This window comes from Ahaetulla prasina, chromosome 6 (genome assembly GCF_028640845.1).
Source record: "Ahaetulla prasina isolate Xishuangbanna chromosome 6, ASM2864084v1, whole genome shotgun sequence".
In the NCBI taxonomy this organism is placed as follows: domain Eukaryota; kingdom Metazoa; phylum Chordata; class Lepidosauria; order Squamata; family Colubridae; genus Ahaetulla; species Ahaetulla prasina.
Genome location: NC_080544.1, coordinates 13744568 through 13759508, shown reverse-complemented (window position 1 = coordinate 13759508; position 14941 = coordinate 13744568). Strand labels below are relative to the sequence as shown.

Sequence of the window (14941 nt, the reverse complement as noted above, 5' to 3'; positions counted from 1 at the left end):
CTTTGTTTCTTATGAGATATTGGGTGAGAACATCAAAGAAACTTTATATCTCTGCAGCTTTGTTTATTCAGGTGCTCTGCTGGATGCTATGAACTAAAATAGCCTGTAAGGGAAAGGAAGAAAAAAAAGGCTTTCTTCTTTCTTTTTGAGAAAACTGTAGTGACTCTAGAAAGAGAGCTGCAGATAATTACTGGAAAGTTTATAAGAAGGCTTTTTTTTTTTTTTCCTTTTCCCCCCCTTTTTTATATATTCCTGCTTCTGTTCCCTCCTCACTGACTATTAAAATAAAAGAGGCCAATATTTTTTTACTTTTTTTCTTTTTTTCTCTTCTCTGATGCCTCCTTTTTTTCCTTTTTTTATTTCTCTTTCTTTTGGGATTGACTGAACTTGGATTAAGACACACAAGAATGAAGAAATTCTTTGTATTATTTTTGAGGTGCTTTTTTCTTTGGGTCCTCCGACTGCCACTTTGCTTTTTGCTTTTTTCTTTCTTACATAGGACAATGAGTAGAAAAGGAACAGCATTTGGATCAGCCACATCAACACCCTCCTCCTCACCAGTAGGAGGTAAAAAGTCAATACAATCGATGCTTCAACAGGAAAAAGAAAGAAAAAGAAAAAGAAATTACTCTTCAAGTTATCTGGCAAGGGATCCAGAAATTGCAAGAGGAAGCAGAACAAATCAAGCAAAGAACAGAGAAAATGGATGAAAAGGTGGAAGATATACCACAAATGATGAAAAAATATGAGAACAGACTTCAAAAAGTTGAGGAAAAAGAAGAGCAAAGAGATTAAAAAAAATAAATATATTGACAGCAGATTGGAGGAGATTGAAAGAGACAAAAGTGGATCATTGGACTGGGAGATGGATAGAGCAGAATTTTTTCTCAGATTTTAGAATATAGAGGAGGAGAAGGGAGAGAACTTGGCAGACAAAATGGTGGAAATCTTGGCTGAACCTTTAGAAATTAGTAGGAAAAAGATGATTAATGGTATTGATGAGATTTTTAGAGTGCACATGAGATATGCTACAAGATATAATCTCCCAAGAGATATAAGACTCACCCAAAAATCAATTAAAGCACAAATACTACAAATAGCAAGAGATAAAACACTGAAATACAAAGACAAAGAAATTGTAGTATTGAAGCAAGTTCCAAGAAGAGTGAGAGAGAGGAGAAGAGAATACCATTTTTTGACCAAAATCTTATTACAGAAAGGTGTTAATTATAGATGGCTGGCACCAAGGGGCTTGGTGTTCACATGGCAACAGCAAAAATACAGAATAGATACAATAGATAAAGCCAAAGATTTTCATGCAGAATTCCTTAAAGGAAAAGAAACGGATACAAGTGGAGAAGTCAACTGATTTAGCTGCAGGAGACAGAGCTATTGGTGATGATTGAAAAAGAAGAAGGTGCTGTGGGTAGTAAGGTAGAAGTTAAGCCACAACATGAACCAAGATCGACAGGAGCAATAACCCCTAATTATAAAGTATGAAAATGGAAGAGAGAAAATAGATAACAATAAACATAAATGGACTTAATTCAGCTATTAAGAGGAGGAAAACGTTTCACAAATTAGAGAAATTAAAACTGGACATAATTTGCTTGCGAGAAGTACATATTAAAAAGCAACATGAACAATTATTAATAAGCCAACATTGGGGAAAGTATTTACCTCACTACCACAGTGTAAGAAAAGAGGAATAGCTTTATACATAAGAGACACAATTAGGGCAAAGTTGATATATTTAGATGAGAATGATAGAACTTTGATGTTGGAAATAATAGACAATAATACAAAAATACTTTTAATGGCACTATATGCTCCTAATGACAACCAAGAAGACTTCTACAGGAAATTATACATGAAAATTGTTGAACTGGACTATGAAAATATCTGCATTTTGGACGATTTTAATGGTGTAGTTAATGGTAACTTGGATTATAAAACACAAAAAACTACGAAGCAAAATAGAAAGGTCCTTCCGAAATTTTTCTTTAATATGGTAGATAAGATGAATTTAAAAGATGTATGGAGAGAAAGAAATCAGGAAAATAGACAATATACTTTCTATTCAAACAGACATTTATCCTGGTCCAGAATAGATATGATATGGATGACAACAAAAGTGATCTCTAATATAGAAAAAATTGACATAGAAACCAATACCTGGGTGGGCCATAACCCCATGACAATGATATGGAAAGGCCAAAGGAGAAGATCTAGATGGACCTTAAATACTATGGTTTTAAAAGATATCGCAGACCAATATCTTTTAAAACCGATAGAGACAGGCAGACCGACCCTCGCCGAAGCCGAGACCCGGAGATGGCTGCCTACAACACACCCAACCCATTTGACCCAGCCACCGAGAAATGGGGATCGTATATGGCCCGATTCGACTATTTCCTTGAGGCCAATGACCTCCAAGGGCTCCCATACAATCGGAAGAGAGCCTACTTCTAACCTCACGCTACAGGTCATGATCATTGAGGCCAAGGGACACAAGCTGTCCAGCAAAGCCTACAGTGACTGGGCATGACGGGCACCTCGGCCAAACATGGCTCCCATATACCGGGGGACACAGGAATTGAGAGCGAGGACGAGGAAGTAGAAAAAGAAGAGGTGTTCAAAAGTGACCGAGCCAATCGCGACGACAAGGACAAGTGTGCCAGTTGTGGCAGGAACCACCACTGGAACAACTGCCATTTCAAGGATGCAGTATGCTGGCGGTGCGAGAAGAAGAGACATCTGGCTAGAGTGTGCAGAGCAAGCCGTACTTCCTGCCAAAAGAACCACGTAGAATGGAAGCCAACCAGTCAGCAGCCACCTTCACGCAGGCACAACCAAAATGGCCACCGAAGAAAAGGTGTGAAATCGAACAAAGTTCAAATCAGCCAAACCAAAGCCAACCCGGAAGACAAGATATTCACCATGGTAGGCATTGATGGCCAGCAGATAGAGAGGGAGAACGACATCCGATTTTCCATCACAATCATCTCCTGGGACAACATCAAGGCGTCCCTGCCACACATCCAAAAAGAACAACTAGAATACCAATGACTCTGGGTATGAGACTATCAAGGGAACCGAATCCCCGTAGAGAGCTTCACAACAGTCAACGTCACCTATGGTCCCTACAAGAAGAAAATACTAGTGACAATCGTCCGTGGAAACCTGATAACCTCCTAGGCTGGGCCTGGATCAGAGCTCTGGGAATGGGGCTCTATGGGGTCATCAGGATCCATGCCACCCAATGGAGCCTGAAGGATGACCTACTGCACGAGTTCCAGGACATCTTCTCAGGCAACCTCGGCAAGTACGTGGGGACCCCCGTTTCCTTTAACTTGACCCCAGGATCAAGTTAAAGGAAACGGGGTGGAAACACAAACTGTGTTTGTGCCTCAACAAACACAGTGCTCATACACCAAGGGGACGCAAGGGTCGAGAGCGAGGATGAGGAGGTCGAGGAACAAGCGGTGTTCAGAACTGACCGAGTCACTCGCGACGACAAGGACGAGTGTGCCAGTTGCGGCGGCAACCACTACCGGAACAACTGCCATATCAAGGACGCAGTATGCCGGCAGTGCGAGAAAAAGGACATCTGGCTCGAGTGTGCAGAGCAAGCCAGCCTTCTCGCCAAAAGAACTGTCCGGAATGGAAGCCAACCAGCCAGCAGCCACCTTCGTGCAGGTGCAACCAAAATGGCTACCAAAGAAAAGGCGCAAAATCCAACCAATTTCGAATCGGCCAAGCCAACGCCAACCCGGAAGACAAGGTATTCACGATGGTTGGCATTGATGGCCAGCAGATAGAGATGGAGTTTGATACAAGATCGTCCATCATGATCATGTCTTGGGACAACGTCAAGGCATCCCTACTGCACGTCCGAAAAGAACAACTGGAATACCAACAACTCCGAGTGCATGAGTGCATGACAGTGCAGGGGAACTGAATCCCCATGGAAAACATCACAATGGTCAATGTCACCTATGGCCTCTACAAGAAGCAGCTGCCGGTCACCATCATCCGCGGACACCTGCCAAGCCTCCTAGGCTGGGACTGGATCAGAGCTCTGGGAATGGGACTTTATGGGGTCATCGGGATCCACACCACCTGCCAGAGCCTAAAGGACGACCTCCTACACGAGTTCCAGGATGTCTTCTCAGGAACCCTCGGCAAGTATGTGGGGACCCCTATCTCCTTTAACCTTGACGACCCCGGGATCACCCTCATACAACTGAAAGCCAGGTGGGTGCCATTTGCCTTAAAACCCAAAATAGACCAGGAACTAGATAAGCTAATCCAACAAGGAATCCTCGTTCCCACCGACCACGCCAGATAGGAGACCCCCATAGTGACTCCTATCAAGTCCAACGGGTCTGTCTACATCTGTGCGGACTATAAGGCGACCTTAAACAAGGCCCTACAGAAGAGCGCCTACCCAGTGCCGATTGTGCAGCATCTACTGCACTCCCTAGGGCCAGGAAAGACTTTCGCAAAACTAGACTTGGCACAGGCATACCAACAATTGCCTGTAGATGGCACCATGGTGGAGGTGCAGACCATTGTAACACACCTTCAGATCTACCCAGTTACAATTCAGGGTCAGCGTTGCCCCTGGACTATTTCAAAACTTGATGGAGAGACTATTACAGAGGATACCAGGGGGGGTGCCGTACTTTGATGATGTTCTGGTGTCAACGGACAATCATCAACAACTGGGGGACAGGCTTTGGAGCGTCGTGACCATTTTTAGGAATGCAGGGCTCCAAATCAAGCTTGAAAAATGCCAGATTGGGGTCCCCTCAGTCAAGTTCCTGGGCTACCGGATAGACCAAGTGGGCATTCACCCCATCAAATCTAAAATCAAGGCTATTAGAGAGGCACCCACCCCATGGGATAAAACCGAACTCCAAGCGTTCCTGGGTCTCCTGAATTTTTATGCGATCTTCCTCAAGCAAAAAGCCACAATAGCGGAGCCATTCCATAGACTGCTTGCAAAGAAAGGTCTAGGGAAAAGCTGAAGCCACAGCATTCACAGGGGTCAAGAAACTACTAACAGAAGACAGTCTCTTGATCCAATACAATCACACCCTCCCACTAGTCCTCTTATGCAATGCATCCCCCTTCAGAGTGGGCGCAGTCCTGAGCCACCGACTGCCCAATGGATCCGAAGCACCCATTGCCTACTTCTTCGAACCCTGTCCAGTGACAAAAGGAATTACAGTCAGCTGGACAGGGAAGCCCTCGCCACCGTGGCTGGGGTCAAAAAGTTCCATGAATACCTGTTTGGGAGGGTATTTGAACTTGTCACGGACCACCGCCCCCTATTAGAACTGTTAGCAGGGGACCGACCCACTCCCATCGCCATGTCACCGAGATTGACACGATGGGCAATTTTCCTGGCAGCCTACAACTAGTCCACCTCACCGGCAAAGACTTGAGCCATGCCGATGCTCTTAGCAAGTGCCCACTTCCGAAGTTGGTGGAAGAACCAACCCCGGGGAGACTGGCCCTGCTCATAGACTCATTGAACTTGGGTCCACTGACATCAGCAGAGGTGGCTAGGGCATCAAGATGGGACTTTGTTCTGAAAAACCATTATTGGCTGGGTGCAGAGGGGTTAGCCTAAAGAGCGGGTGGCGGGAGAATTCAAAAAATTCGAAGCGAGACAAGCCAAACTTGTCCACACAAGCAGGTTGTTTATTGTGGAGGGATCAAATTGTTGTACCGGCATATTTGCATGAGAAGGTATTGGAAATGCTACATGAGAGGTACCCAGGGATTGTTAAGGATGAAGGGTCTGGCCAGAAACTACATGTGGTGGCCTCAGATGGACAACGATATCGCCAACTGGGTAGAAAAATGCCCCCCTTGTCAGGAATCCAGACCCAACCCCTCCCCCACAGCCCCGGTAAGGGACTGGAAATGACCCTGAAGGCCCTGGTCCCACATACATATAGATTTTGTGGGGCCATTCCACGGCCAAACATTCCTGATCATAGTTGATGCCTTCTCAAAATGGTTGGAAATAGAAATCATGAAGTCAACCACTGCAAAAGCAGTAATCAAGGTGCTCCGGAGGTTATTTTTAACCCACGGGTTGCCGGACACCCTGGTTTCGGATAATAGGACCCAATTCACAACAACCCAATTCAAGGGCTACTTGGCAGACTTAGGGATCTGCCATGCCCTCTCGGCCCTGTATCACCTGGCCACGAATGGTTTGGCAGAGAGATTTATAAGGTCAACCAAAGAGGCATTGGCATGCCTCGGGCTCGGGGACTGGCAGGAGAGAATTGATGTTTTCCTGACAGCTCAACATGGGACACCATGCCCAACCACGGGCCTAAGCCTGGCTGAGCTGCTGATGGGGTGGAAACTATGGTGCACACTAGATAGACTGAACCCCAATTATTCCCCTGACGGGTACCAGTGGGGAGGGGAAGGCACAAGAGGTTTCCCAATAGGGGCACCGGTGTTTACTAAAAATTACGCCGAAGGCCCCACATGGGTGGCGAGCAGGGTGACAGGAATCACAGGCCCAAAATCCTACACTGTGGACATGGGCAACGGCAATATAGAATGAAAGCACATCGACCAACTCAGAAAGCATTTAGACCAAACACCACAACAAACAGTCCCTAACTACAAACTAATCCTTCCAACAGCTTACTCAAGCCCGAGGGAACCGGAGGACTTACCTGAAGACTTCGGTGTCCAGCGCTGCCCAGGTCCACCAACTATCCCCGCCAATGACCAAACAGCAATTAATCCAAGGGGGAATGAAGAAACAACTGCCAATAGTCCACACAAAAAGGCCCGAACAGAAGAGCTGGGAGGAACAGAAAGCACCTCCAACCAGCATGTCTCCCCCGCCAAAACTGAATTGCGCAGATCCAGTAGACGCCGGGAACGCCCTGTCTATATGTGTGATTACGAATGTAAATAAATGCAAATGTGGGGGGCAAAGTGCCTTCTGGGAGGGGAGGAGTGCTGTGTATGGGAATTTTGGAGGGAAAAATACTCGATGCTGATTGGCTGGTGCCTCAGCCAGATGTGTATATAAAGGGCACCTTGCCCCGGGTCCCGTTTCTGGATTCTCAGCAAATGGGAGAATTTGCAATTATCATTGCTTGGAAGAATATCAACGATTAAGATGAATATACTACCTAGAATTTTGTATCTGTTCCAGACAATTCCAATTAGACTGGGGAAAGGATATTTTGAGGAATTGAATAAAATAATGTTGAAATATATTTGGCAAGGTACAAAAGCGAGGATAAAACTAAAATTATTGCAAGATGTGAGAACAGGAGGGGGTTTTGGGCTAGCCAATTGGGAATTATACTACCAAGCAGCAAATTTAATGTGGATCAAGGACTGGATAACCTTAAGAAATAATAGAATATTGACTTTGGAAGGCCATGACTTGTTATTGGGATGGCATGCTTTCTTATGGTATGGGCAAGCTAAAACACAGGGTATTTTAGAAGACACTTTGTAAGAGAGGCTCTGTTATTAAACTGGGAGAGGATTAAGAAAAGCCATTTTAAAAATTCCAATTTGGGTATCATCTATTGAGGCATTCTCATCATGCTCAATAACATTTAGAAAGGAACAAATTGTTAGATACAATGAATTGTTGAATGAAAAGGGTGAGTTAAAAACTATGCAAGAACTAGAAACAGAAGGCATAAAATGAATTGGTTTTCTTACTCGCAAATACACTCCAGATATGATAAAGATTCCAAAACAGAAGGCTTCTATAATAATTTAACTAGTTTTGATAAGATTTTAACAGATATTGATGACAACTTAATTAGGAAAGTATATGGATATTTATTAGAGGTTAAATTAGAAGAAGAACAAGTAAAAGAGACAATGATTGCCTGATGGAAGAATTTTGGACACAGGATAGATCTAGAGGCATGGAAGAAATTATGGACGTATAATTATAAAATGACAATGTCTACAGCATACAAGGGGAATTAGTATAAGATGTTGTACAGGTGGCATCTACCCCCGACAAGAATTGCCAGAAGGCTCAAGGATAAATCTGAAAAATGTTGTAAATGCCACCTGGATCATACTGCCATATGTGGTGGACATGTGTTGAAGCTAAAAGATATTGGACTAAAATACACACATGGTTGGAAAAAATGATCAAAAAACATATAGACTTTAAGCCAGAAGTTTTTCTGTTGGGGATTATACCTGAAACATATAGTAGAGAATTAAAATATTTGATGGTGAATATTATAACAGCAGCTAGGATTGTGTTTGCTAAAAATTGGAAAAAATGAGAAACTACCTTTGCAAGATGAAATGATTAGGAAGATAATGGAATGTGCAGAAATGAGTAAATTGACATTTGAAATCGGAGAACAAGAAGATAAGCAATATTATAAAATATGGGATTTATTTTATCAATGGTTAGAAGGAAGGATTTGAAGGAAAAGATTTAAGAAAGGTTTTTTATCAAGAGAGCTAACTGAATGAAATGGACCTTGGAGAGAGTAATGAACTGCTATCAGGTAAAATACTAATTTGGGGAAATTAACATGAAATGAGAGCATGACATTTTATAGCCATTGTTTAATTAAAAATTGATTAAGAGATTTAGATAATGTAAGACTAGATGAATGAAAGAGATGTTTATCTTGAAATTGTACAAGAGATATATAACCACCCCACCGACACACTGTAACTGGATTGAAGAGGCTTTTATGTTTGTTTATGTAAAAAATAAAAAAAAATGCACACACACATAAAAAAAGAACTATGAGATTGATGGGGAGGGGTAGTTTTCTACTCTCCTTCCCTACGCCTCATTTTGTTCTGTTTTAGTGGCCAAAGCATCATCATATGAGGAGTCAGTGAGAAGATCATAATCAGGAAAGGGACACCCCCTGGATGTGTTTGTATAAAACAGTGACCTGATCCTGGGGCAGTGTGAAAGAAGCTTTGGGGCAAAAGGTATCGGTACACATTTTGCAAAAAGAGGGAATACATTGAATAAAGCGCGGCTATTAGCAATCAAGCACAAACCAATGATGGCTAAGGAATTCGCAGCTAAAACCGCAAATGGCAGCACACAAATTCTCGGGGGTCTGCTCCACCTGCTGCCGCTGCAGCATTGTCTGCGCTTTGGTGGTCAGGTTCTTCACATCTCCCCATGTCACCGGTCGACTGGCTCGACGGAGCTGGAATGGTCGCTGCGCCATCTGCAGAGTCAGTTTTGCCATCTCTGGGATCGGATTCAGGGGCTGGTGCCACATCCTTGGCTGGGCAAATACAACACGCTGGAATCTACAAAGGTCCTGTAGGGGCAAGCACAGCAGCATATCCCCATCCCCAAGTAATCGAGGGACCGGCCCTAACCATGTTTACTAGAAAGCCCTCCTTTTATTATTATTATTATTTGTGAAGGCAGTCCTTAAAGGACTGATTAGCCAGGGAACCAAAGAGGGAACATGGATAACATCCATTTGCCATGGTTGATTAGAAGTGAAACCACGGGGATTAATCCTGAGGGAGATGCCCCAGAACATTGGGGATGGGATGAAACAATTTGCTTGGCTTGATCGAGTTGAATATGGCAAGCTTGTGCCAACCCCTGGCATTTTGATGGGGGAAAAAAGTGGCTAAAACAAAAATGGATCTGTGAACAAAGTAGGTAAAACATAAACAACTTCAAAAATAAAACAAACAATCTAAATTTTGAGCCAATACTCTGAAATATAATTAAGCATTTGAAACCTCAAAAATTTCCAGAAAGAAAATCAAAATTGTATTCAGAGCCAAAAACAGTGCAACCACAAAGGCAGTTTTGGCAATAAAGCCAAAAGACCCGAGGTAAAAATTAAATGGACCAAGAAAAATGCAAAGGAAGTTACTAAATGGATGTTAGTTCCAGAAACCATAAAATTACATACATCTCTACTAAGATATAAGTTTGAAGGACGATACTTAGAGGAGTTTGAAACTTTAATTTCAAATTTCAAATCCGTTCTCACTAACAGAATACTAGCTCACGCCAAAAAGCTGGTTTTAAAGAACAAAAAAAAAATGGTTTGATAGAGATTGCATGCAATTAAAAAGGATATATAAATAAGGAGTACAGAAAAAGTAAAAATGACCCTTCTGAGGATCACACTCACTTCTTAAAACAGTTGAAGGCACATATAAGATCCTCCTAAAAGAAAAGAAAAGTGCGGCTTTGAAGGAGTCTTGGCAGAGATTAATTATATCAGTTGGGACAAAAAATACATCCCTTTTTTGGTACATCACCAGAAGATTGGGGAAATCCCCCCTACCCCCAACTAATCAGGTACCGATTCAGGCCTGGGAAGAATATTTTAGAGAGAGATATAGAGACCCCGACTATGTAATTAAGGAGAGCCAAATTAGTTTGGACCAACCTGCTTACTGGCCCCCTGAGAAGAGATATCACCCCGTTACACCAGAAGAGATATTAAGGCTAATAAGGCACCTGGTGCTGATAATGTCCTCCCAGAAATAATCAAAAAGACCACCACTTGGTGGTCCTCACTTTTAGCATCTCTGTTTACATTTATAGATAAAACGGGCTGTATGCCAAGAGATTGGGAATTAGCAATTATTATAACAATCTATAAAAAGGGTAATAGAAATGATTCAGGCAATTACAGACCCATTAGCTTTCCGAGTGTTATTAGCAAAGTGCATGCCAAACACCTAAACTATAAACTTCAGGACTGGCTAATTTCAGGGGAGATAATCAAGACCCCAGGGGCTCGGGTCATGCCTCTTTTTGTTCTGTTCAGAAGTGTCACAAACTTAATACTACACATATTAACAGCAGCACGTATAGCTTATGCACAAAATTGAAAGAAGGAGAACCCACCAACAGAAGAAGATTTAATTAAGAAAATCCTAGAATGTGCAGAGATGGATAAACTCACAAAAGAAATCAAAGAAAAAGAGGATACAGAATATTATAAGGTCTAATGTAGATGGTATGAATATGTTGTGGCTCCAGCCCCCGGGCCTGGCCTCCTGGAGCCAGATGACTTGGAGAGTGGAGGAGGAGGAGCTGACAAGGCCTCCTTCCCCTCCTGGACCTTCCTCCTCCCTGGCACCGTCCCAGGTTCCAGTTGCAGGCCAGGAGGAGGAGGAGGAGGAGCTGACAAGGCCTCTTTCCCCCGACCCCTCCTCCTACCTGGCAACATCCCAAGAACCAGCTGCTGAGGATCAATCTTGGCTAGATGCAAAACAGCGACGCCTAGATAAGCGTGCGCAGCAGAGGAAAAGGTGGGGCAGGCCCAGGGAATGCTGAGTCATGGAGCCACACCCCACAGGGGATAAAAGCAGGGAGAGTGCTCCGTAGGCCCTTGTGTCGGACAAAGTTATGCACCACTGGCTCTTTGACTGCTTTGGACTGAAGGCTGGGATTTCTTGTGAGTACTTTAGATCATCTTGCAGACTCCTGGTTGCCCCGGCAACGGTCTGTCGGCACGCTGCTCCTTGATAAGGGCTGGCACGTGAAGGAACGTTGCCAGAACTTTTCGTTGCCAGAAGGAATCTGGCCAAGTGTAAATAAATTGCTGGCAGATGGCCTCGGCTGGCGTATTGTTTTGGGGAGGAAGGAGGGGACAGAACAGAATACTTGGAAAATAGGAAAGATAATAAAAATTGAATAACAGGGTAAAATCTGTATGTAGATGAAGTAAAGAAAATGTAGATGAATGTAGACGAAATGTAGATGAAATAAAAGAAGATAGATAATATAAAAGTAGAATAAGATAGAATTAAAATATGTATGAATAGTAAGAAAGGACCACTTTGAATAGCTGATAAGAAACAGTGATATGTATATGAATGTTGTATGTTTGTCTTGTGTTTTAATGTGTTCAAAATAAAAAACTTTTTATAAAAAAAGTGTAAAAACTGTATTTGTTCAAGACCTCTGTTTATGTGTGCCGTGTCATCTTTATGTTCACATCTTTATATTAGACTTCATGTCTGATGCTGTACGGACATTAAAAACATTTTCATCACACAGAAAAATAGAATAGATCAGCAGGAAATGAAAATAGAATTGATGAAACTTTTAGAATACATACAAACTATGCAAGAAGACATACGCTTCCATGAGAAGGGCACGTAAGGTTTATGAAAAAATCGATAAGAGATGAGATACCCAACAAGGCAACAGATGAACCATTGCGATACAAGGGGAAACAATTGGTAGTCTTGAAACAGATTCCTAGGAGAGTAAGGGACCTTTGAAAACAATATCATTTCTTGACTACAGTGTTGATCAAATACAGTGTAAATTTCAGATGGTTGATACCTGGAGGAATATTAGTTACCTGGCAGGAAAAAAGAAACAGACTAGACTCATTCGATAAAGCAATGGAATTTTATGACAACCACCTTAATACGGAAGAGGAACGGGAAGTAAGAGGAGAAATAGTGCATGAAGAGGTGCGCATGCTTCATGCGGGAACCAAAGTCCTCTCCAGAGTTTTTTTCTTCTTCTGAACACTGGCAGCAGTAGAATAGAAGCCCCAGCTTAACCAAAGTGAGCCCCACATTGGAAAGAGGAACATGGGAAATTTTAGCTCGAGGGCAGTAATTGATAGGAAACTTGCTTAGGAAATTTGCTTAAGGCATGGGACGAGAGGCAGATGTCTGTCCTGGCCAGTATGAATAAGAGGAAAGCAAAAAGAATGTGTAAAATAAGGGATGATACTAGGAGACAAATTTGGCCTGACAGCAGTACTTTTGATTTTAAAACCCAGAAAGCACTTAGATCCCAAATTAAGCCCAGCCAAATACCTTACTGGTACTGCTGGGCCGAGTTAGCCAGAACCAAGGACCTAACTATAGGGAAAGATCAGACTAAAGTAGGAACCCATTCTCCAGAAGCTAAAACTGAGGCAAAGGTTATTGCTCCCCTATTGAGCAAACCTGTACTGGGTAGAAATAGGGGACAACTGGAATATTTTCTAACACATATGCCCTTCTCTGCCTCGGATCTCATTATTTCGAAAAAAGACACTCCAACCTTCAGGGCAAGCCCTCAAATGGTAATGCAAACCCTAAAATCAATAACTGACAGCCACAATCCATCATGGGGAGATATGACTTAGTTGCTGTAGGTTTTCCTGACCAAGGACGAACTGCTAAAACTCTTTGAAAAAAACAGACCAAATAGCCAAGCAACCAATCATCCCAGGCCACCGGCCTTAAATTTGTACCTGAAAGAATATTAGTTACCCGGCAGGAAAAAAGACACAGACTAGACTCATTCGATAAAGCAATGGAATTTTATGAGAGCCACCTTAATACAGAAGAGGAATGGGAAATAAGAGGGTGAACCAATTTGCACCTACATCGCCACCCTGCAAAAGGCAGCCACCCATTGCGAGTACTGGGATCTGGATGGGCACTCCTCAACCAACTCATCTGTGGAGTGCGAGACCTGCGATTACAGAGGTGACTCCTATCCAGGTCTAACCTCACGATCGACAAGGCCAAGGGACACGAACTGTCCAGCAAGTCTGCCGAGACCCTACAGCGACCGGGCATGACTGGCGCCTCGACAAACACAGTGTCCATACACCAAGCGGACGCAAGGGTCGAGAGCGAGGATTAGGAGGTCGAGGAACAAGCGGTGTTCAGAACTGACCGAGTCACTTGCGACGACGAGGACAAGTGTGCCGGTTGCAGCAGCAACCACCACCGGAACAACTGCCATTTCAAGGACGCAGTATGCCGGCAGTGCGAGAAAAAGGACATCTGGCTCGAGTCTGCAAAGCAAGCCAGCCTTCCCGCCAAAAGAACTGTCCGGAATGGAAGCCAACCAGCCAGCAGCCACCTTCACGCAGGTGCAACCAAAATGGCTACCAAAGAAAAGGCACAAAATCGAACCATTTTCGAATCGGCCAAGCCAATGCCAACCTGGAAGACAAGGTATTCACGATGCTTGGCATTGATGGCCAGCAGATAGAGATGGAGTTTGATACAAGATCGTCAATCACAATCATGTCTTGGGACAACGTCAAGGCATCCCTACTGCACGTCTGAAAAGAACAACTGGAACACCAACAACTCCGAGTGCATGACTAGCAGGGGAACCGAATCCCCATGGAATGCATCACAACGGTCAATGTCACCTATAGCCTGTACAAGAAGCAGCTGCCAGTCACCATCGTCCGCCGAGACCTGCCGAGCCTCCTAGGCTGGGACTGGATCAGAGCCCTGGGTATGGAACTTTACGGGGTCATCGGGATCCACACCACCTGCCAGAGCCTAAAGGACGACCTCCTACACGAGTTCCAGGATGTCTTCTCAGGAACCCTCGGCAAGTACGTGGGGACCCCTATCTCTTTTAACCTTGACCCCGGGATCACCCCCATACAACTGAAAGCCAGGCGGGTGCCATTTGCCTTAAAACCCAAAATAGACCAGGAACTAGATAAGCTAATCCAACAAGGAATCCTTGTTCCCACCGACCACGCCAGATAGGAGACCCCCATAGTGACTCCTATCAAGTCCGACGGGTCAATCCGCATCTGCATGGACTATAAGGTGACCTTAAACAAGGCCCTACAGAAGAGTGCCTACCCAGTGCCGATTGTGCAGCATCTACTGCACTCCCTAGGGCCTGGCAAGACATTCACAAAGCTAGACTTGGCACAGTCATACCAGCAATTGCCTGTAGATGGCACCATGGCAGAGGTGCAGACCATTGTAACCCCCCGGGGTGCTTTCAAGTGCACCTGGTTACAATTCAGGGTCAGTGTTGCCCCTGGTCAATTTCAAAATCTGATGGAGAGACTGTTGCAAGGAATACCAGGGGTGGTTCCATACTTTGATGATGTCCTGGTATCAGCGGACAATCATCAGCAACTGTGGGTCAGGCTTCAGAGCATCCTGACCA

The 14941-nt window shown here is 43.9% G+C and overlaps 1 protein-coding gene across 2 annotated transcripts in view; it reads left to right on the top strand.

Moving 5' to 3' along the window:
* The window catches only part of TMEM254 (transmembrane protein 254), a 60633-nt gene extending 53199 nt beyond the window's left edge, over nt 1–7434 (top strand). The window contains exons 4-5 of one of the 2 annotated variants that reach the window (XM_058189525.1): nt 500–567; nt 6681–7434. In XM_058189525.1, the coding sequence (XP_058045508.1) occupies nt 500–567; nt 6681–6961 (349 nt within the window). In that variant the 3' untranslated portion in view covers nt 6962–7434. The remainder of the gene's footprint in view (nt 1–499; nt 568–6680) is intronic. The other variant, XM_058189523.1, reaches the window with a different exon arrangement.
* The last annotated feature ends 7507 nt before the right edge of the window (nt 7435–14941 follow it).